At 39.7% G+C, this 24,506-nt stretch overlaps 2 protein-coding genes across 4 annotated transcripts in view; both read right to left on the bottom strand.

Moving 5' to 3' along the window:
- The window catches only part of fmnl3 (formin-like 3), a 63,161-nt gene extending 44,681 nt beyond the window's left edge, over positions 1-18,480 (bottom strand). For all 3 annotated transcript variants that reach the window (XM_063015191.1, XM_063015190.1, XM_063015192.1), the window contains exon 1: positions 18,007-18,480. In XM_063015191.1, the coding sequence (XP_062871261.1) occupies positions 18,007-18,120 (114 nt within the window). In that variant the 5' untranslated portion in view covers positions 18,121-18,480. The remainder of the gene's footprint in view (positions 1-18,006) is intronic.
- A 1,259-nt stretch (positions 18,481-19,739) lies between these two features.
- esyt1a (extended synaptotagmin-like protein 1a) overlaps positions 19,740-24,506 on the bottom strand; it is a 30,430-nt gene continuing 25,663 nt past the window's right edge. The window contains exons 29-31 of the mRNA XM_063015436.1: positions 23,224-23,329; positions 22,434-22,483; positions 19,740-22,327 (exon numbers count right to left, since the gene is read on the bottom strand). Of these exons, the coding sequence (XP_062871506.1) occupies positions 22,300-22,327; positions 22,434-22,483; positions 23,224-23,329 (184 nt within the window). The 3' untranslated portion in view covers positions 19,740-22,299. The remainder of the gene's footprint in view (positions 22,328-22,433; positions 22,484-23,223; positions 23,330-24,506) is intronic.

Genomic DNA, 24,506 nt, shown 5'->3' with positions numbered 1-24,506 from the left:
AGTTTTGTTATTAGTTTACTGTTATAATTCCATTCCATTGCATTTTTTATTACTCAAAGTTTGTGTACTGTCTATTCATGTTTAGATAAATGTACACCAATTAGGCATAACATTATGACCACCTCCTTGTCTCTACACTTACTGTCCATTTTATCAGCTCCACTTACCATATAGAAGCACTTTGTAGTTCTACAATTACTTCACCCTGTTCTTCAGGGCCACCACAGGATCACTACAGAGCAGGTATTATTTGGGTGGTGGACTGCAGTGACACTGACATGGTGGTGGTTGTGCTGGTATTAGTGGATAAGGCACAGCACAGAGTTTTTAAACACCTCACTGTCACTGCTGGACTGAGAATAGTCCACCAACCAAAAATATCCAGCCAACAGCAGCGTCCTGTGACCACTGATGAAGGTCTAGAAGATGACCAACTCAAACAGCAGCAACAGATGAGCAATTGTCTCTGACTTTACATCTACAAGGTGGATCAACTAGGTAGGAGTGTCTACTAGAGTGGACAGTGAGTGGACACAGTATTTAAAAACTCCAGCAGCACTGCTGTGTCTGATCCACTCATACCAGCAGTCAGTGTCACTGCAGTGCTGAGAATGATCCACCACCTAAATAACATGTGCTCTGTGGTGGTCCTGTGGGGCTCCTTACCATTAAAGAACAGTGTGAAAGCAGGCTAAAAAGGTATGTAGAGAAATAGATGGACTACAATCAGTAATTGTAGAACTACAAAGTGCTTCTATATGGTAAGTGGAGCTGATAAAATGGACAGTGAGTGTAGAAACCAGGAGGTGGTTTTAATGTATATGTTTATGTAATATACCTTTTTTTCTATATTATTTTACTACATCTACTTATATTGACACCTGCACCAAGAGAAATTCCTTGTACACCGGGTACTTGGCAAATAAATAAATAAAGATTCTGATTAGGAAACACTGTGCACAAGGCAGGAACCCAAAAAAGGATTAAGGCCAGGAATATGTGCAGGCCACTGGAGCTTCTTCACACTACAGCTGCGTCCGGAATCGCATACTTAGAGAGTATGTACTAGATTGGAGGAAGTATGCACTACTCTGCCGGTAAAAAAGTACATACTTCCAGTACAGAAGTATGCAGTATGCACACAACACTGCTACGCACTACATCCGCCATATTTCCAACGTCAAGTGATGACGTGGGACGTGATGACGTAACATCACCATGGTTACAGACTCATTACAAACCCCACTCGCCAACTTTTGGATATTTATCGTCTTTTTGTTATTTATTCGTCTTTAAAATGTTTTATTTTATTTATCTTACTTACACTTGTAAACAGAGGACCGCTATCTTTCTTGTTTCTTATTCCGCTTTGAACGCCTACGCAGCTCCAGTTGCATTATGGGATACATTAGTGGACCGCAAGTGTGCATCGCTTGCATACTCAAACATGGCTGCCCAATAAGTAGGTCATCTGGGTACTTCTCGCGTACCTCTTTGTGTATACTGTGTATTCGGACATACTAACCGCTCTCGCGTCCTCATTTCGCGTACTATTGAGTATGGAAGTATGCGATTCCGGACGCAGCTTAAGTTTGTAAAACCATGTCTTTATTGACCATATATGGGCAGGAAACAGGAAAGGGCCTTTTCCAAGCTGTTAGAACTTAGAAGCATAGACTTGTTAGCAATGGGTGTGGCTGAACCACTAGAACTCAATAATTAGAAGAGGTGTCCACATACATTTGACCATATGGTGTAATTATATTGCCTAGCTCTGCTTCTTCTACTCTCTTTACTACATAGATAAATGTGGCCAGCTGACGTCCTCACCAAACACATTTTGATAAACCTCACATTCAGAGTCCCAAAAACAAGTCAAATTTAGTAAAAAACAAACTCAAAAATAAAATGAGAAGAAGCAAAATATGAACAAACCCGACTCGAAGGGTTCATTTAAAACCGGGTGTCTATTGAGCAGGTATATAACTGTTATTTTCTCGTCTCGTTGTGAGCGCAGACCTGCCAATTAGAGTATGTTTTTCCTCCAAATAAAAGGAACATGTTTACAGTTCCTTCATGGGTGTAGGGCATGTCCAACCTCCACCCCCTCATTCAGTCAAAGTCAGTTTAAAGGCTGTTATCATTATTGCCAGGGCAGTTTTTGCAAGCCGGCTTTCTGAAGCACTACGCATTGAAGGCCGTGTCAGCTTCTCAAGGTCAGTGTGAGGGTACCAGATGTAAGAGTGTTAAATCTATCAGCCATGAAACCAGTGACACTGCAGCTTTCCTTTCACCAGGACGGTCATTAGCAAAGCCTGCAGACCATAAATGACCGTAAAGCATAAAGTAATAATAATAATAATAATACATTTTATTTATATAGCGCTTTTCAAGATACTCAAAGAAAGTAAAATAAAAATAAAAAGTATATTATATATTAGTATAAAATTATAAAGTGTTTTATAATAAGAGAGAAGTATTTAGGTTCACAACAATCACAATCAAAAAGTTTGGATTTGTAAGCAGAAGAAGACCTCAGAATTAAAGCAACCAAAGCTAAGAGGTTTATGGTTTATTTTGAACCAACAATCTGGAAAATCTTTGTTGGTAAAATACAGTAAACCTAGCAATTACAATAAGAGAACAACTAAGGCAAAGGGGAACCTAACAAACAGTGAATAGAGGTATCGGACCCATGTCCTCACACTGTATGCTGCAGCATTGTGTTGCCCCATATGTTTTCTAAGGTGGGCAACTGATTACAGGACTGTTTGACCTAATATTAAATATTCAAAATTGCTTCCAGATGTGGCTGTGAATAAATTGAATCCAGTGAATTTATTTCCACTTCGCTAGGAGTGTTTTCACAATACGCTCAAGACCCAACATAAACCTGGTCAGGATAAAGAGTTTAGGAAATATAAATGAATAAATCGTGTGCATTTGGTTATGTGGTTGGATTAGATGGGGCAACCTGGTATGACTGTTGTTTTTTAATTGTTTAGGGTTGCTAAGCTAGCCAGCTGGCTAGCAACTGGAACCTAACCCTGCAGGTTGGTAAGTAAGCCATCTGCAACATCCTAAATCTTTATATACACATGACATAATTTTGTTTCTTAAATTAATTATGGGGAAGTACAGGTAGAACATATAGAACTGTTATAGAACAGGAAACGGCAAATGCCAGGCATGGTAACAGCATCATGCTGATGGTTCTTAAGCTGGAACAGTAGACTGAGCTCACAGTAGAGATTATTGTCTTGAAGCAGCTTCACAGATATTGGGTCAAACCCCTAATTAACAAGCCTAGGGTGACGGTAACGAGCAAGAACTCTCCTGAGAAACCTTGAGAGGAACCAGATTCAACAGGGTCACATCCTTTACCACAAGCTTTAAATAGTAGACGACAGCCTTTCAATGGTAACTGGAAGTAAAGTTGCCTTTTTACCCATAAACAATAGCAGCTACAATCATTTCTTGACGCTCTGAGATATTTGGATGCCACTGTGTCTGATGAACACAAAAATGCTTTTATTATTTGTATCTGTGAGGTAACCATCCAATCATACACCACATCTGACCAAGTTACCAGGCGTGACCAGTAAGTCCATTCTATTTTAGTTCATTTTTTTTCTGTTCCTGCACTCCTGAGCTTTAATAACACTTACATCTCTAATCCATTGTCATAATATACAAATACACGACCCAGGTGCTAATGTTAAACCAAAAATAAACATGGCCAACTTACTGTAAGTGGGACTATTTTAAGACATCTCTGTTACAAACGTCACAAGACCAATTGTGCTTAGAGTATGCGAAGCACGCCAAATGAAATGTAAACAGAACATAAGACAATTGGTGATGAATTAGGCACTCTGTTAGGTGCTGGAGACAAGGATGTCCTGTTTTTTGCGTCATGCGGCCATTCAGGAGACGAGCAGGCTGCAAGGTCTCGACATTTGCACACCAAACATGTAAGGAATGCAGCTGCCAGGGGACCCTCTGCTTTATCAATGCACAAATGTTCAAATGCACGTGCACATTAAAACACAAACAAGGACCAACTAAAGGGCTATGCAGGCCACCGAGTTCTAACCGAAATACAAAAAACTGCTTTTCATCAACTGCTTTATCCTGGTAAGGGTCGTGGTGGGTCTGGTTTTAGTGGGAAAATATTAGGCAGAAGACAGAAATACTCTGGACAGGGCGCCAATCTATCACAGAGCTTCGGACAACCTCCCCCTCAGACACAGCCAATTATGGCACCTGAACAGCTGATAGCACAGCTGAAATAATTATTATTATAATAAGCTGGATGGAGCTTAAAGACATTTTATCAGTATTTCCCAAACATTTATTTGGCAGTTCTTTTTATTGCCGTATTCACAAAACTGTTCCTATTTAAACCAAAGATACAGAATAGTGCTGTGTCCCAAACTGCATACTAATACCCTTAGTAATGGTGCCCACTAATAATGCAGGTACTATTTTGACATTCTGTTTTTTTTAATTAATAGGTGGTTAAGGATGCACTCAAGCTTGTTTAAACAACTTAACAAATTAAGTTTTGTTTATTTGATAATTGGAAAAACTCCATTAGGTTATTATAACATACAACATACATGCGGTGTGTTGCAAATATCATGTAGTTAACTTTCAAATAGTGAGGTGTTAGCATTGCTACATTTATATTAAGTCTGTAAGAAATATCTGTATTTGAATATTTATCCTTTATGTTATTTATTTCTTGATGTTTGCCTGGAAGCATAATGGATGTTAGCTTTTGATGCAGCTAGAGTAATAAGCTTTCTGCCAAAATAATGCTAAAAGCAGAATTAGCTGTAGCAACGACATTACAAATGCTAACTCGACATTTATATTGTGTGTGTGAAATTTAGAACATGGTTCTCATTTCATATGTTGTAGAAATGTAAAAATATGTGAAGATTTATGAGCTACATTGCTACTATAGCATAGAATAGCATGGAATAGCATAGTGTAGCATAGTGTAGCATAGTATGCTAAATATCACCTGATTTTTGGGCTGGAACATCTTTGTTTTGTTTGATTCTCAAGATCCAGTTAATGTTAAGTAATAAAATGATAAAGATTGGTAATAAGTGAGTTATATCATAACCAGTACAAGCAAAATTCTGTTCCACTACTGTATTTTCTTTTTTATCTTTTATTATACCCCCAGAGTAGCACGTATGAGTTTAAAAACAATGTTAAATAATGTCCTGTATTATACAAGGATCATTCGGATATAAATGGCGCCCCTGGTCTCAAGCGCCTACATCTCCATTAGATAATGGTGTACTACAGGAAACTGACAGCATGTGAAAAAACCAAACCCGTATCTGTGTGAAACCAGACAGAATGAGAACACCGTCGGATACAGGACAATGACAACGCGGCACACAGTGATGCAGCAAAGGGAAACAAAAACGAAGCGGACGCTCCAGATTACGCAATCACGTTATCGCACAGAAGCAAGGAAAGTTTAAATCATCACCACAACTAGATCATTTTGACAAGTCCAGCAGTTTCCTTTGGGTGTGTAAATCAGTGAGCATTTATCTGCCCAGCCATTAAAGACTGAGCAGCGGTTCCTGTAAGCGAATGCAGCACAAAGGTCTCGGAGAGGATGAGGCCCAGGTTTTAAAACAACAAACCGACAGAGCTTCCATTGTGCGGAAAAGGAAAACTACACGGCGAGTAGACTGAACACAACTGCAACACACGCACACTTACACATATGCACATGAAATAAGACCCTCGTCGATACATACTATCTTAATTATGACATTGGTGGACTTGAATTCCACCAATTTTATTTTAATGTTATATCGCCACTTAATCCTGGTCAGGGTTGCGATGGGTCTGGTTTCTCTGGAATCACTGGGCGCGACACCTTGTACATGATCCCCTTCCATCAGACACAGCTAATCATGTCTTTATGTAGACGCCCAATTGGCCGTAGCACCACTGGGAACTCGAACCCTGGATTCCGTTAGTAGTGGGCTAGTGTAATTTACCACTGCACCACTCAATTTTTTTCCAATGACATTTATAACAAAAGACTGGCTAGTCCATGCAGGCACCACATTTTTTTTTCAACCTTTAAAAGACTTATTGGCTAATGACATGTAATGATGTGTAACGCCGTAGCTCAATTTATATAGAACCAGCCCCATATCATGAGGCTCCCAACCTCCAGTCTTTACTGTGGGTATACTGTTCTGGGAATAATACATGCAACCTTACTTTCTCCAGACATAATAAGCTATGTTATTGCTTTAGTTGTGTGTTTATTTCAACTGATATATTTTTTTGATTTGTCTAAAGAGGGAGTGCAATTTATTTTTTACTGTGTAACTGCTGTTTCTGCTGTTTTCAGGTCATCCTGCAACTCATTTTCTTCATCTCATCAGCGTGTGAAAACTGAGTGGTGCATGTGTCTAGGGACAATTCGCTGGCCATTATCAATTCGCCATTATCTTTCCATGTGTGGATTATTAAACCAATTGTATGACCTGGAATGTTTATTTTATTTCATTGTTTTTTTCTTTCAATAACTTTAGGAAGCTCCTTCAAGATAAAGGCTTCTCATTGCATGTTGAAATTTTCCCAGCTAAAGGCTGCATCTTTAATAATCAAACCAGGAACAACTGGCATAATCAAAAGGATTAAACCATTTAAAAAATACATTTTTGTTGTTTAACGACACTCATTGGCCCCTAATTTATCAACAGTTGTGGTTGCTTGCAAACTATGAAGTTAAACCCAAGAAGCTCCCTAACACCTGAGCTTAGCATGGCTTAGCATGGCGCCATGTTCAAAGATCTGCTTAAACATAAACAGTGTGTCTGTGTGTGTGTGTGTGTGTGTGTGTACGTCTATATGAAATCAGAGAATGCAGGCTTCCACCACCCTGATCTGGCACTCTTGCAGACAAATGCTACGTCCTGCAGCTCAAGTTTGTGGCATAACAAGCAAATAAAAGCGGATTTCTTCCCACCTGCTGTCTCTGTAGACGTGCAGACATATAAACACACGTACACACGCCTAACCACCCTACGAGGAGAATCTGGCCATAAACAGAGCCTGACTGCTACATTAGTTCCAGTTGAGTGGCATCTATCAAACACTCTGACTCCCAACAGCGTCTCCTGAGGTCAGGGGGACAAGCAGAGAGGTCAGAAGGGGTCATAATATCCCCTCCCTGTGTTTGACTTGGTGCATACGCATTTAGGAGTGATTAACCATGATGGACAATCATATATACCAGGACTCAAAGCTCAAAGTTCTTTCAGAAACTGGAATTGCAAGTAAGGTAAATGATGTTACAATTTCTGCTATTATTGTACCGTTGTTGTATTTATGAAGCACAGGGCCAAGCTTTTCAGAACATTTTAAATCCTCTACAAGAGTCAAGGATTAACTTTCATTTGGATAAAAAATGATCAAATTTTATTGTACAACTTTTCCTGTTCCATGTCACTGGGCAAATAATCGTGTTTACACAAGGGCACTAACATTTAAAATCAGTGGGTGCTCCATAAATGCCACGTCTTCCACCTTCTGGCTGTGGGTGACCTAAGACACAGTTGCCACTTAAACTCAAACTATAGAGTGAAAGCTTTTCAGCTGTGCCACTTAAGACACCACTGTACCAAATTTCAGTAGTTTTACCTTACATTTATACTAAGAATACAATGAAAAATAAAGAATGTCATGAATTTCCAGGAAAATCCACCACAAAAACAAAAAATTCAGTCCATAACAGTTACAAAAAAGCAAAAAGTGCACATTACCCCACTAAATAACTTTCAATCTGCCAATGAAAGTGTTTTACAATAAACAGAATTCTGCAGGTTTCTTATGATACAAGTGAATAACAAAGTAACAGCATGATGTAACGATATATGATGTAAACAGTTTACTCAAAAATCTCATTTTAAGAAATCAGATTATGTCGGATTGTAGCTAAACAATCAGTCTATTCTAAGAATGTGTCCTTTTGTTCTTTGATTGCTCTATTAGATGAGAGTTGAGGGCTGACCTGTGGTACAGAGCTGTTTAGGTCGATTTAGGTCAACCTGTAAGTCCTTAAGGTCGATCAGAAGCTTTTGCATAGACTGATAAATTAAAGTGTGCTTAAAGTAGTCAAGTTGGAGGAACTCAGACTGAAAAACACAGAACGAAAATATGAAACAAAGAGACGTCTGGAAGCCAAAAAGAGTCGTCTTTTATTAGTGAGCTGAATCGTTTGATATGACTCAGTGAAAAGGCCTGAATTCTTCTCATCAGCACAAAGACCATTTGTATCAGGCTGGAATCTAAAAGAGTGTGTGGAAAGTATGTAGGACACTAAATGAGGTACATAATGCATAAATAGTGACATTTCAATTGTACATTTACGTAATAGATCATAAAGTGTTCTGGAGAGAAATGTAGAATGGAAAAAAACAGGACAGTAAAGTACTCAACATAATTACTCAGTCTATAAATAAACACAGACTAATCATTATAACAGTAGTGATGGGACCACCGTAACATTTAAACAGCTTAACTGTGATACAATGCCTTTTAAAGACGTATATGTATGTATGTACTGTATATACACACATACATGTGTACATGATTTGATTGTGGTTGTGTCAACTGCATATTGATGAATGTTTTGCCTGAAACTGTTGACTTGTTGCAATCAAAAAAGTAGGTTTTAGATAATCTACCATAAAACTATGTACACTTTGCTTTCAGCACTCAGACACCTGACCATGACAATTGTGAGCCAGTGAAAGTTTATTCCAGTTCGGTTAAATGAGCATTTGTAAGGTCAGTCACCGATCTTGCATGAGGCCTGGCCCGCTATCCACGTTCCAATCCATCCCAAGGGTTTAGTAGGGTTTGAGGTCAGGGTTCAGTGCAGGCCGCTGGAGTTCCTTTTCCCCAAACATGTCAAGCCGTGTCTTTTTACACCTCGTTTGTGCACAGGGGAACAGACATGCTTTAACACGGGTGTTAGCATATATTTGGCCACATAGTGTAGCTGTAAAAAATTGTTCGAGATGCAACTAGGGCTGCACTGGAAAGTAAGGAGATTGACTACAGGTATCACTACCAGTCTGACAAAACAGGTAACCCAGGGTTTCCATAATCAGATTACTGAAATGCTTGTACCCTGGATAATCGGGTTTCTTGCATATAAAAGCACTATTACAATCCAAACTCAGAAAAAATTGCTTTTTTACACAATTCATGGCTCCAAAAAATCAGCAGGCTAGACAACTTGAATGGGTTCATTTACAAAGTCCATTTGAGAAAATAATCAGTGACTTAACCCTAATATAAAAACCTCGAGAAGCTATGGTAAAGATATTAAAGCTTGGTGCTGTGGCACACTGTCAGATCAAAAGGAATTTTTCCCCTCTCTAGAGTTCCCGGGGAGAGCTGACCACAGGAATCTAAGAGCTGCAGCCGAGCGGGGGCATTTTGAAAGAGGATATTACACACACACACACACACACACAGTCCCGCTCCATCAATGCATCTCTTCAAAACTGTACCACCACCGGTCTCTTTCTCATATGGAGAAGTTTAGTACCGAAGCCAAATCCCATCTACAGATTCAGACACATGTGAAGCAGAGGGGTAATAATTTCCAGTCCACACTGTATGAGCGTGCTATTCCGACCTTCTACAGCCTGGATTTCTAATCAGAACAGCACAGTGCTTAGATCTGTAGGTGGAAAATGGAAAATCTAAATGCTTTTAGCAAAAAAAAAGGTGCTCATATTGCTTTAGGTATGAATCTTAGTTGAGGTCAATGTGACTGAAGCCTACTAGTATAGGCTCTCAAACTAGCGCATCCCACTCAAAACTGATACCAAAATTATAATAATTGTATAATAAACTACTATTTTCTGATATATATATATATATATATATGAAAAAAACATTATATATATATACAGGGGTTGGACAAAATAACTGAAACACCTGGTTTTAGACCACAATAATTTATTAGTATGGTGTAGGGCCTCCTTTTGCGGCCAATACAGCGTCAATTCGTCTTGGAAATGACATATACAAGTCCTGCACAGTGGTCAGAGGGATTTTAAGCCATTCTTCTTGCAGGATAGTGGCCAGGTCACTACGTGATGCTGGTGGAGGAAAACGTTTCCTGACTCGCTTCTCCAAAACACCCCAAAGTGGCTCAATAATATTTAGATCTGGTGACTGTGCAGGCCATGGGAGATGTTCAACTTCACTTTCATGTTCATCAAACCAATCTTTCACCAGTCTTGCTGTGTGTATTGGTGCATTGTCATCCTGATACACGGCACCGCCATTGGATGCACATCGTCCTCCAGAATGGTTCGGTAGTCCTTGGCAGTGACGCGCCCATCTAGCACAAGTATTGGGCCAAGGGAATGCCATGATATGGCAGCCCAAACCATCACTGATCCACCCCCATGCTTTACTCTGGGCATGCAACAGTCTGGGTGGTACGCTTCTTTGGGGCTTCTCCACACCGTAACTCTCCCGGATGTGGGGAAAACAGTAAAGGTGGACTCATCAGAGAACAATACATGTTTCACATTGTCCACAGCCCAAGATTTGCGCTCCTTGCACCATTGAAACCGACGTTTGGCATTGGCACGAGTGACCAAAGGTTTGGCTATAGCAGCCCGGCCGTGTATATTGACCCTGTGGAGCTCCTGACGGACAGTTCTGGTGGAAACAGGAGAGTTGAGGTGCACATTTAATTTTGCCGTGATTTGGGCAGCCGTGGTTTTATGTTTTTTGGATACAATCCGGGTTAGCACCCGAACATCCCTTTCAGACAGCTTCCTCTTGCGTCCACAGTTAATCCTGTTGGATGTGGTTTGTCCTTCTTGGTGGTATGCTGACATTACCCTGGATACCGTGGCTCTTGATACATCACAAAGACTTGCTGTCTTGGTCACAGATGCGCCAGCAAGACGTGCACCAACAATTTGTCCTCTTTTGAACTCTGGTATGTCACCCATAATGTTGTGTGCATTGCAATATTTTGAGCAAAACTGTGCTCTTACCCTGCTAATTGAACCTTCACACTCTGCTCTTACTGGTGCAATGTGCAATTAATGAAGATTGGCCACCAGACTGGTCCAATTTAGCCATGAAACCTCCCACACTAAAATGACAGGTGTTTCAGTTATTTTGTCCAACCCCTGTATGTATATATATACAGTGTATCACAAAAGTGAGTACACCCCTCACATTTCTGCAGATATTTAAGTATATCTTTTCATGGGACAACACTGACAAAATGACACTTTGACACAATGAAAAGTCGTCTGTGTGCAGCTTATATAACAGTGTAAATTTATTCTTCCCTCAAAATAACTCAATATACAGCCATTAATGTCTAAACCACCGGCAACAAAAGTGAGTACACCCCTTAGTGAAAGTTCCTGAAGTGTCAATATTTTGTGTGGCCACCATTATTTCCCAGAACTGCCTTAACTCTCCTGGGCATGGAGTTTACCAGAGCTTCACAGGTTGCCACTGGAATGCTTTTCCACTCCTCCATGACGACATCACGGAGCTGGCGGATATTCGAGACTTTGCGCTCCTCCACCTTCCGCTTGAGGATGCCCCAAAGATGTTCTATTGGGTTTAGGTCTGGAGACATGCTTGGCCAGTCCATCACCTTTACCCTCAGCCTCTTCAATAAAGCAGTGGTCGTCTTAGAGGTGTGTTTGGGGTCATTATCATGCTGGAACACTGCCCTGCGACCCAGTTTCCGGAGGGAGGGGATCATGCTCTGCTTCAGTATTTCACAGTACATATTGGAGTTCATGTGTCCCTCAATGAAATGTAACTCCCCAACACCTGCTGCACTCATGCAGCCCCAGACCATGGCATTCCCACCACCATGCTTGACTGTAGGCATGACACACTTATCTTTGTACTCTTCACCTGATTGCCACCACACATGCTTGAGACCATCTGAACCAAACAAATTAATCTTGGTCTCATCAGACCATAGGACATGGTTCCAGTAATCCATGTCCTTTGTTGACATGTCTTCAGCAAACTGTTTGCGGGCTTTCTTGTGTAGAGACTTCAGAAGAGGCTTCCTTCTGGGGTGACAGCCATGCAGACCAATTTGATGTAGTGTGCGGCGTATGGTCTGAGCACTGACAGGCTGACCCCCCACCTTTTCAATCTCTGCAGCAATGCTGACAGCACTCCTGCGCCTATCTTTCAAAGACAGCAGTTGGATGTGACGCTGAGCACGTGCACTCAGCTTCTTTGGACGACCAACGCGAGGTCTGTTCTGAGTGGACCCTGCTCTTTTAAAACGCTGGATGATCTTGGCCACTGTGCTGCAGCTCAATTTCAGGGTGTTGGCAATCTTCTTGTAGCCTTGGCCATCTTCATGTAGCGCAACAATTCGTCTTTTAAGATCCTCAGAGAGTTCTTTGCCATGAGGTGCCATGTTGGAACTTTCAGTGACCAGTATGAGAGAGTGTGAGAGCTGTACTACTAAATTGAACACACCTGCTCCCTATGCACACCTGAGACCTAGTAACACTAACAAATCACATGACATTTTGGAGGGAAAATGACAAGCAGTGCTCAATTTGGACATTTAGGGGTGTAGTCTCTTAGGGGTGTACTCACTTTTGTTGCCGGTGGTTTAGACATTAATGGCTGTATATTGAGTTATTTTGAGGGAAGCATAAATTTACACTGTTATATAAGCTGCACACAGACTACTTTTCATTGTGTCAAAGTGTCATTTTGTCAGTGTTGTCCCATGAAAAGATATACTTAAATATCTGCAGAAATGTGAGGGGTGTACTCACTTTTGTGATACACTGTATATATGTTTTTTTCACCACTAAAATGATTCCAACCTCAATACACGCAACCATGGTGTAATATGTAAATCAGATTAATACGTCATACAACCTAAATGACTAAAGACACTTATGTCGGTGGGTCCTTCTCTACTTATTCAACCACAGCCATTGCTAATGTGTATAAAATTAATCATATAAACTAAATTTTAAGCTTCTGACTTAGTGCCAACAGTCTGACAAAGGCACTTCTCTGTTCCAGAGGTGAAGGAACTCCAGACCCATGCACAGAGCTCTGATCTCCCCATTGAACACCTTTGGGTAGAATGGGAACGGCTATGGAGAGCCAGGGTTCCTCGCCAGGGTTCCTTGTTCAACATTAGTGCACCACCTCTCATTTTGCCTTTATGTATGAATCTTAGCTGAGGTTACAATGGGACAGAAGCCTACTGGTATAGGCTCTCGATCCACCGCGTCCCACTCAAAACTGATACAAAAATTAATAATAAATTAATTAACTATTAATTAACTAATATTTTCTGATATATATGTTTTTTTCACCACTAAAATCAATTTAACCTCAATACACGCAGCCATGGTGTACAATGCAAATCAGATTAGTACATCATACAACCTAATTGACTGGATACACTAATGAGTCACTTCTCTAATTATTCAGAAGTTTCAATCATATTCCACCATGACTGTGAAGGAACTCCAGGAAGCGACACCAATGTTGGGCCAAGAACATTGACAAGGAATGTTCAGCATGTTAATGGCAGGCGTACGGATACTTTTGGTCATACAGTGTGTACTGCATGATTCAAATAAAATGTGGTTAAATATTTGTTCCCCCTTCCTGTATCTGAAATATTGAATGCATTCCCCAGCCGTTCTTCAATGCATGACCAGCAAACGGATCTGATCTGCGTCTGCCAGACGGTTGCTGGATGGAAACCCTACAGGCCGATCACTGCACACAGGGGCATCGTCAGAGCTCCACAATACAGCTTCGTCACGCAAGAGGGAGAAAAGATGACGAGCAGGGGAACAATCAAGCATCAGCGAAAAGAGGAATAAGATGTAAAAAGCACATGTGCACTGTTAGACTCGAGTTTAGTCCAATAACCCAGAGGTTTAATCATGTGTCCCTACATACACACATGCCAACACACGCACACACACATATACACACACCCCGTCCGCCAGGCTTCTGCTTAAGTCATTAGTAAACGGATTACTACTCTGGCACTGAGAGCGCCCGTGACATCATATGCTGCCATTGGCTGTTTAAAAGAGTAAAGACGGCATTAGCAGATACACCCACGAGCACAGACGCCCGGCTGAAATCGTTACAGGAAAGATAAAGAGACTAAACACTAGCTGGCAGGTCGCCATTGCTAATAATATTCTGTCTGGGACAAAATGATCTATTTTTACTTTTTACTAAAAATGAAACATTTTCCAGCATTTTTTCTTGGCTCAAATGGACAGTGACGTGAAAGTGAAATTTTTTTTTTATCTGCCTCCTGATTACACTGTTCAAATGTTCCAGCCACAATTAAATTATATGCCTTAGTTCAGGGAAGGTCCTTTCCTGTTTCAGCATTATTTATTGTGCGCCTGTGCCTAAATCAAGATCTATGAAGACATGAAGTAAAGCTTGGTTTAAAAAAACTCTAGTGACCTGAACTGGAACGGAATGTCCAACAAACTGGTGGTCAGGTGTCCAAATACTTTTGGCCATATAGTGTATGATATCAGATCATAAAGCAAATATAATACGACAGTGGGTAACAGTACTACTACAACACATTTTGTAAAGAATCATTATATTTATCAGGTAGTTAGCTTTAAGTTTCTATAGGAACACTATTCCAAGATCTAAGAGCATTGTAGAAGTGCAAGAAGTTAAAATAACATATCAAACCCTAGTTACCAGCCCACTACCACTGGGATCCAGAGTTCGAATCTTCACTTACAGACCTGATTGATAATGTCTGGCTATGGCTCTGTCCCTGCCACATTACCTTTATCTGCCATCAGAAGAATCCAAATAACGTCAAATACAATTTGTGTGGTCAATAAATGTTAACAATTACGTTATATAAAGGATATCAGTCAATTAAATGAATTAAAAACCTGAACAGAGATAACAAGCAATGGTGGAGCTGGCACACAGAGAAAAGGAATCAGCACACTGTTCTGTGCCATGCTCACCAAAACTGAAGAGATTCAGCTGAAGTTGCCAACCTATAATAATAAAATCCATACACATACAGTCACTGACTCTCACGTTATAATGCAACACTCTTGGGTCAAGATTTACTTTATTTTAGGTTTAGTAGCTTTAGGCTCTGAAGTGTAATGGCCTAGCAGTCACACACACGCCTAACATCACTATGTGCCATGCTAATTTGGCAAATGCCGGGAGAACGCTATACTACACTACTCTAAACCTGGTGGAAGAAGAAGAATTGTCTGGAGCTGTTTTGACAGTTAACACTGGGTTGTTTAGTCATTGGTTTAATGCTGTATGGTAACAATGTTCAGCTGTCCACACACTTTCAGGCATGCATTGTTTACTGCAGTAAAAAATTATTGTACTTTTATAAATGAAGTCAAAAGTACATTTACAAATGGCTAAATGAAGACCATAACATTGGGGTTCTCTATGGAAACTAAAAACTGAACTGTCTCATACTATCTGCATAAAAAAAATACACTGTAAGTCTGCAGCTCTCAGACACCACAAACACAGTGTGAACTGTAATCAGGGCTGAGGTGTGGAGCTCTGAGGTTCTGCACACAGGGAGCTTTACCAAACGATCCTTGACGTCTTTCTGTTTTTGAACAAGCCATTGGGCAAAGTCAGGATATTAGCAACCAATATGAATTAAAAATTTAAAGGAATTGTTGGAGGAATCTGATCCACAACAAGCAGGTCAGCATTCGTATCCACAGTCCAACACAGATAAAGTGAAGGCTATCTGGTAACAAACAGCCAATTGTAGTGATGGCATGTTATCATTTGCTATGGGTTAAGATATGTGTGCAAGCACTGAAGTTACCACAAAATCAGCAACCTAGGAAAACTAAGCTGACAAAAGGACCTGGTGTTCATCAAAACAAAATTATTTTCTGTGGTTCTATGTAGATTTTAAATTAATTAAGCTTTAAAGATACACAGGTGCTGACCGTGCCATGCATGTTGGGATATAAACACACACAGACACACCCATTCTGTCCTGAATGCCTAGGCCCTAAATGTATGAACCTTGGTAAAATGGTTGAAAGACAGGACTAGCATCTGAAAATGTCCAAATTCTGGGCATATTAGTTTTGTGTTTGTATCTTAAATGTAAGAACCAGGTTGGGGGGCATTTAAATCAGCTTCTGAGTATGAATTCCTTTATTTCTCGTATATATACAGACACACATGCACAGTACAATGAATTATTTTTCCTCATATCCCTGGATGTTAGGAAGCTGGGGTCAGAGCACAGGGTCAGGCATTGTATAACTGGTGTTTTTCAGACCAGCAAGGTGTCATGCCATTTTTATTTAATATGTATTGCCTCACTTGCCTAATAGCTAATAATAATCCTTTTACATTTGTAAATAGGACATTTAAACGTTGCTACATTTAAACGTACTATTGCTATGTACGTTGCTAGGTCACTGCTATCAAACAAGCCACCGAGCTGAGACTGAGAGAGGAAAATGTGGAGGGGCAGATCGGTTATGATCTCCAGTCTGCGTAGGAGTTTTAGGGGAATTCAGAAAATGCTGTGCTCCGTGGGACAGTCCATGATGAAAAACACTAAGACAGTCGTAACAAAAATTATTTAGCTTCAATCTGCTTGCTAAAAGCTACCACAATGATTTTCCAGTATCACACTGAACATTACATTCAAAACCATATATATTCATCACATGCTTTATACTGAAAACAGCTCATTGTGTGACATGGTTATAAAATGATATGCATGATCAAAATCGTCTGATTGTGGTGAAGCTGTGATTCCCTTCCAGACAATAAGTTAACACACTGACAGGAAACAAACTTAGAAAGGATATGTTCCTGTATGTATCAATTCACAGTATTGATTTATTTACCATACTGGTAAAACTAAACACACATTATGAGGTGTATCATATCTGTGCACATGCCATAATCTGTTTTGTTTTTTTCCCTCAATATGTTTCATTCAGCAAATGAGTTGTAATTGTCATGGCATCCTAAAGGGTACATATTTTGGTCTCAATGGGTTTTTTTACATAAAAGAAAGTACATCACTACATACTAAACTTTTGTAAATTACAGTATCTACAGTATCATCCCAATCAAACCAAAAACAAACTAACAAAAACACACACACTAAATCTAAAAGATACAGTATGTAACCCGTAGGAACACCACCCCATCGAGAACAGATTTCATTTCTGAATGTGGTTGAATACAGCAGTATTGCAATAATCAAACATTGCAATACCAATGAACAATCATACAGCTGGAGTCTAGACACCTTAAAGTATTAGAAAGGTATTAACAGAGTTAAAGCACCAAAATGAATAGGGGTAGTCCTAGTGCTAGTGTCTAGACATGTAGGCAATATCATACTATTATATCATTATTCCAAAAAGCTTTCCTGAGAGTATCATGGGTATGGTATGGTATGACATAGAGCTGCAAACTAGCCTTCGATTGTTTATATTTTATGTCTCCCTTCATTAAATAATCACTTGTCATTGAGACTTGAGTCTCAAATTATTTGGGATTTTCAATGTTGTCCAAATTTTAGGTCTTCTATCTTTGACGTGATACTAAAATAATCCTAATCTTGATCTTTAGTAACTAGATTGGCACACAGCTCCAAGATCCCAGGGACCTGAGGTCAAACTTCAATCAAGGTGTTTGGTATGTCCGTGTGGGTTTCCTTCTGGTACTACTTTTTGTTCTACCTTCCCTAAACCATGCAGAAGGTGGATTGGTTGCTCTAAATAGCTGTTAGTTGTGAGTGAGTAAATGATGGAGTGTATGGATGTGTTTTACCCATCCTCAAATTAAATAGTTGACATTTACAGATTGGTTGATAGATCAGTTATAAGAGCTTTAATGGTTCGTTTTGTTTCCACTCACCAGAACCAGAGCAAATCTTTCCTCCAGCTCGGCCGGTTCAGGCATGGGAACTTTCAACGGCATGATGTGGTGCTTCATCTCACTTTGTCCATCCACACTTTCCAAATTCCCCATGGCTGATAAAAGCTAAAACATCCACCGACACACACACACACACACACACACAGGCAGATCCTCTTTGTGAAGTCTAGCTTTGTTTCTGATTCCCAAATAAATCCACGTACATCCAAGTGGGATGAATAAAGCCAGTTCCTCCAGTGCGCGTATTCCAGATCTGCTCTCAATCTACTCCAAGCATCTGTTGCTGGTTACAAGTTAAAACAGACTCCAAAAAACGATCAGGTATCGAAGTGCTCACTTTCTCTTACTGTTGCTTCTGGGTTACCTGGCCAATCCATCTCAACCGGTCAGTCAGTCACTTTTCTCTAGTAACTAAACTCTTCACTAGACTTTCCTTACGCGCTCACAACTCCATTCATTTACTCACCGCGCTCCTGATGTGAGGGTGAAAACAAACCGTGCTCCGTCTGCACGCCATCGTCCCACCCATTTTAACGTGTACACACCCATTGTTACCCAGTCCTGCCTACTGAGGCGGTATATCGTTCGTCAGTCTGTCTACAATTGTATCATAAATCCTCTGTGATAAACCGATGCTTTCGTACAAGAAAAATCGCTTCTTTGTCTCCCCCTGCTGGTAGGACGCTGCAACTGCGCTTAGTGAACATCACCCCAATACTATACTGCTGCATAGACATTCTTCACATGGATTGTACTGTAGAATAGAACAGAATGCCTTTATTTGTCATATATACATATACAGATGCACAGTACAACGAAATTCTTTCTTTGCATATCCCAGCTTGTTTTTTTTAAGAGTGCAGGGTCAAGTCAAGTCCATTTTATTTGTATAGCACTTTTTTTACAATGGACATTGTCTCAAAGCAACTACAGACTCCAGGACCAACATACTAAAAACCCCTGTTGAGTAAGCCGAGGGCGACGGTGGCAAGGAAAAACTCCCATAAAAATACAGGAAGAAACCTTGAGAGGAACCGGACACAGCATGGACCCCATCCTCCTTGGGTGACCTGGAGGATAATTTAAATGAATACAATTTACACAGATCATACATACACAATATTGTACCATTGTACGGTGCCCCTGGAGCAGAGAGGGTTAAGGGCCTTGCTCAAGGGCCCAACAGTGGCTGCATGGCAGAGATGGGATTCAAACTCTCAACCTTTCAGTTGATAGCCCAAAGTTCTACCCAACTGAAAGTTTGGGGGTTTGTATCACAGCTCTGCCATGTAGCCACTTTGGGGAATAAAGTTTTATAATAATAATGTTGTCTTGAGAATAATGCATTTACGCTTCGTCATCTGTAATTTTTAGTCATTTTCTAGCTTTATGTAATACCAAATGGCCACGTTTTAATCATGACACAAACATACCATATATTTGTGGTATACATAGAATAATTTCCTGCCTTCCGCCCAGTGTTTACCACCACGAGCCTGGCAGCCTCAAACCTGACCATAATAAAGTGGTTGTTGAAAATGAAACGGAAAGGGTATCTGTATTTTCTTGTGTTTTAACATCATCATCATTGGGTAGAATTGGCACCCATGTGGGTTTACAAAGAATACTGGAATTATTTGTTTAATTTGGTTTTCGTGTTCAGGTACTCATATTTGGATAAAGTAAGCTGGAAGTAAACACACTCCAACACATTCAAAAGTGCAAAAAGCATCTTTAATTAAACAGCATTATAGACGTTCAGTAACAGTGTAAACATACTGTAACCATCATTGCTTGTGTTCATCCAAAAAAGTACATTTTAAACAAAATTAACACAAATCCTACCAACATTTTACAATATTACTTAAACTCTAGCTGGTGAATTGGTCTCATGGCACTTTACAAAACTATCTACGCCCCCTCCTCATAAAGTCATTTGGAATAGATACGTTAAGCACAGTGATCGACAAGTTTTGGATTTTCTGAAATGATCTGAAGCTGAAATAAAGACATTGTAAAACTCAAAATTCAGCCATAAGGCATCATGTAACACTTCTGATACATACAGGTAAATAAACTCTTTCATGTAGTAGTCAACACAGTGTACAGTAAACAGCAAACTGTAGAGGATGTGTGAGGTTAAAGCCAGTGTAACATCAGCAATAGCTGAACTCAGAAGAGATCGTAGACTATGTTGAGACAGGCAGCTTTAATCTGATTGTGGGGTATAACACACTGCTGTGCTCATCAATTATTCTCTTGGAATGTAACCAACTGGGTGGCAAAAGGAGTGCTAGTAGTACCTCAAAAGTTTTTGGAATAGAAGAAAAATTATATATATTAATCAGTCCATGATTGGAAAAGTTGAAGGTGAAGATGAATCAAAGGGATACAGTTAGGGTCAGGTTGCTTTCATCCACAACATTTCAAAGACAATGGGGAGCTAAGTCAAGCATCACCACCACCAAGGTATTTGCCAAAAAATGACAAATGGCAGGTGGGATAAATGCACTATGAGGATGGTGTGAGCCCTTTATCAAAGAAGAGCCTGGCTGAGGTTTGTAAAAGACCATAAGGTCAGATTGTAGAGGATTGAAATAAGGTCATCTCTGATGAGTCCAATTTTGAGCTTGGCCAAAGCAACATTTACTGGTTATAGACCTGAAGAGATCTACAGGCCACAGGACTCGGACCCACTGTAAAATTTGGTGGAGGACTGGTGATGGGGGTCCTTCTGGAAAGCTAGAAGCAGCCAGATGTATCTTTGTGAAAGATGCATGAATCAAACCAAATACAAAGTTTATAGGTAAACTTGCACCCTTCTGCTCTGACAGCGTCCCCTAACTCTGGAAAAACAGAGCAGTACAATGCCCCATGCCACACAGCCAGGTCATTCAACATGTGAAGGGAGGAATACCAAATCAAAAACCTGTCATGGCCAGCCAAATCTATAGACCTAAAGCCCATTAAAACCTCTGAAACCTGAAAGCTATTAAGTACAGCCAAGTGTTAGAAGGTATGAAAACACTGAGTCTTTTTTGTTATTTTGACCGGTGTTTAATCCCAGCAAATAAATGCTCCAAATGACCTTTTTTATTTGGACTGGGAGAAATATTGGTAGTAGGTTATAGACCTTGAACACGTGCCTATAAACCCAAAGAAACTGATCATTCAGCAGTGCTCTTCTGTATGAACATAGCCTGTGCGTTAAAACTTGAATGTATATTATTATTTAAAGCTGTGCAACACTTTTACCAGATTATCAAGCAACAATAACAATATATAAAACTACTCTATTATTTTAAAGAACAACACATTAACTAAGCATTTAAGTAGAAGTATAAAACTAAAGCTGCACAAAATTGACCCATAGAAATCTTGTCATCATGATGTCACATGATTAAACATCAAAAACAACAAAAACAACAAAAATTTTAAAATTGTTGATGCTTAAACAACATAAAGTTGGGCCAAAAGTCTGACACAACTAGAGAAAATGCTGCTGCTTAGCATTTTTGGAATGCAAAGCTAAGTTTCTCATTACGAATCTCAAACCTTAAAGCTTGCAACAACCACCTGAGGACCAAAAAAGATCAAGGAAAGCTGGCTGTTGTTCTACATCAACAGTAACCTGACCTCCAACCTGTCAAGCATTAATGCAACAGAAAAGCCAAGCATTCAGTAACACCAAGGTGCTTTTTGGAATATTGTGAAATCATGCTGGGATAACACTTACTGATTCCATGCTGACTCGAGTACACGTTGTCATTACATTATACCAAATACTAGGACGTTCTAAAAGATTTGACATTTGACTTCAATTGTCATGTCGATTATATGATTTATAATCAAACCATCAGTATTAAATTCTAGAAAAATGCACAACTAAAGCATGTTCACTAGTGATCTCAGACTTTTGGCCTTCCATCTACACTGAGCAGCATTTCAGTCTTTTCCATTGAGACTCAAAACAAGGTCTTAATTCCTTAACTTTTTGGTACGCTTTTGGTCACGATGGCACATAGAATTCTGCTGGCGTGCACTAACAGGAACAATATGCAGGTCAATAAAGCATGAAATATTGCTGGTAACTACAGTAATAACAGCATCATATCACAGCATAGAACTTTCATTTTACCCGTGCCAGTGCATTAAGCTCTACAGGTAGAGGGAATCTTGCAGCATGCAGGTGAGAGCTGTACAGCACAGGAGACACAGCGTGAACAGACTGAAGGCATTGTCGACTGTCGATGCAATCCTTCAAAGGTCAGATTACTTGGTCTCGTCTGTTAAATCATACCTGAAATCGATAAAGAATTAAAATTATACATACGTTTTTCAAATCAAAGCAAGCCTGAATATAAAGGTTAGATGATGGTCGGGGTTGGGACACGTGCAGTACCTACCACCTGGGTTCTGCTGTCTTGAGATCAAAATGATTCAGATTTAACTGCAGCTGAAGACAAAAAACACAAACAATAAGACATTCATGACATGTCACATTCACATATCATTTTGTTATTTGCTCAATCGAGCAATATTCTTGTATTTCAACCAAAGTAAGGGTTAAATTATTGGTTGGATTAAAAATGAGGTGGCATTCATTTGGAGCTGACCCCTTCTTTGTGACTATAACAGCCGACCCTCTTTTAGGTAGGTTTTCCACAAGGTTTTGAAAAGTACTTTTGAAAATTACTTGAAAAGTAATTTTAGCAGGCCAGCACTCGATTCACCAGTTTTACCTGTTTACTAATGGCTCTCACTGTGGTTTGATGGAGTCCTATTTTTAAGAACGTCATTCCTTTTTCTTCTTTTGGCTGTTTCCATTAGGAATCGCTACAGCGGATCATTCGTCTCCACTTTGCCCTGTCCTGACCATCCTCTTCTGTAACCCCAACCATCTGCATGTCCTCCCTCACCACATCCATAAACCTCCTCTTCGGCTTTCCTCTCCTCCTGCCTAGTAGCTCCATCATCAGCACCATTCTCCAGATTAAACTTGCATCCCTCCTCTGTACATGCCCAGGCCATCTCAATCTGGCCTCCCTAACTTTGTCTCCTACATTCCTGTACCTTTGATGTTTGGCCTTGGTTTTATTTTTTGAGCACAGCTCTGGCTTACAGTTCTGTCAAAACCAGTCAGCTCCTTAACTAAGTTTTACATTATATGTGTTTGATGCAGAACACCCACAATACCTTGCCAATGAGCTCTTTCTCCCGGCTCATAAAAGAACCACCGTTTTTGACAGACAGATCGAGGGATTTCTGCATGGCCTCCTCCAGTGAGATCTCAAAATCAAACCTACAGAAATGAGAGATGAGAAAGTCAACTGTGTTCAAGTAAGCTTCAAGTAAGTCTTAAAGCACTTAAAGTGCACTGCATTGTAGTAGAGCAACATGCCTAGTTTTAAAATATTTGTTGCAAATATTTGTAACAGTTTTTTTAATGTAAATAATGTAGGAAGGTAAGTGCACTGGTGCTGCATTTGAAGGTTGCTGCTATGGGACAGAGACAGGGCATTTTGTAATATTAGCAATAAAAACTGTACTAAAAGGAGAAAGCTCTTACTCTTATTGGTCCAAATTGAATCATGACATTTTGATTACAGCTAACAAGCGCATTAGGAAGGGGAACACGGGGTACACAGGGTAAATATGCCTTCTTGTTGTTGGTCTTTTTCAGGTTATATATAGCTTGCAACAAGCAGTTTAGCAACAAAACTAAATATAAACTAAATGAACTAAGGATATACATACTGATAATATGTGAACAATGACTGCAAATTAAGCTACTAATAAATAAATCAAACCCATAATATGCTCAGAGATAGAAAATAGAAAGCATAAAGCATAAATCTGACCTTTTGTACAAATAACTGATCAGGTCACTTTCACAATTGTGCTTATTGCTTTTTAGTAGTGCCCACTACTACAAAATTCTAAAATTAATGATCTCAATTGGCTATTGGATACTGTATAATCAACACATAGTTGCATTTAATTAATAAATAATACATAAAATAATGCACAGGTAAAAGAACATGCATTTACATAGACCCATGATCCTTGACGGATTTGTCAAAAGACAATTTTGGCATTTTGCAGACGGTTTTATAGGCTCTAGGCTACAACTGCCTTAGAATATTATCTCAAAGGTCACATTAACATTTACATTTGCTATTTACAACCATGACTACATGCATGTTGTAAAATTGAGAGTTAAGGGCCTTACTCAGGGGTCCGACAGTGGCAACTGTTTGTAGTGGGGCTTGAACCGGCAACCTTCTAATTACTGGTCCAGTACCCTAATCACTAACCGCTTATGTTTGTTTGTCTTTTGTTAGGTCAATAAAAGACGAATATGGGATCTAAAACACTGGACAACAAACACATTTTTGTCATTAAACATATGATTACTATTAAAATTAACAGTGACTGTTCAAAATGATTATGTTTAGTCTAATGAATTGAAAATAGAC

The sequence above is a fragment of the Trichomycterus rosablanca genome, chromosome 19 (assembly GCF_030014385.1).
Source record: "Trichomycterus rosablanca isolate fTriRos1 chromosome 19, fTriRos1.hap1, whole genome shotgun sequence".
NCBI classification, from domain to species: domain Eukaryota; kingdom Metazoa; phylum Chordata; class Actinopteri; order Siluriformes; family Trichomycteridae; genus Trichomycterus; species Trichomycterus rosablanca.
This window is presented reverse-complemented; position numbering and strand designations above follow the sequence as displayed.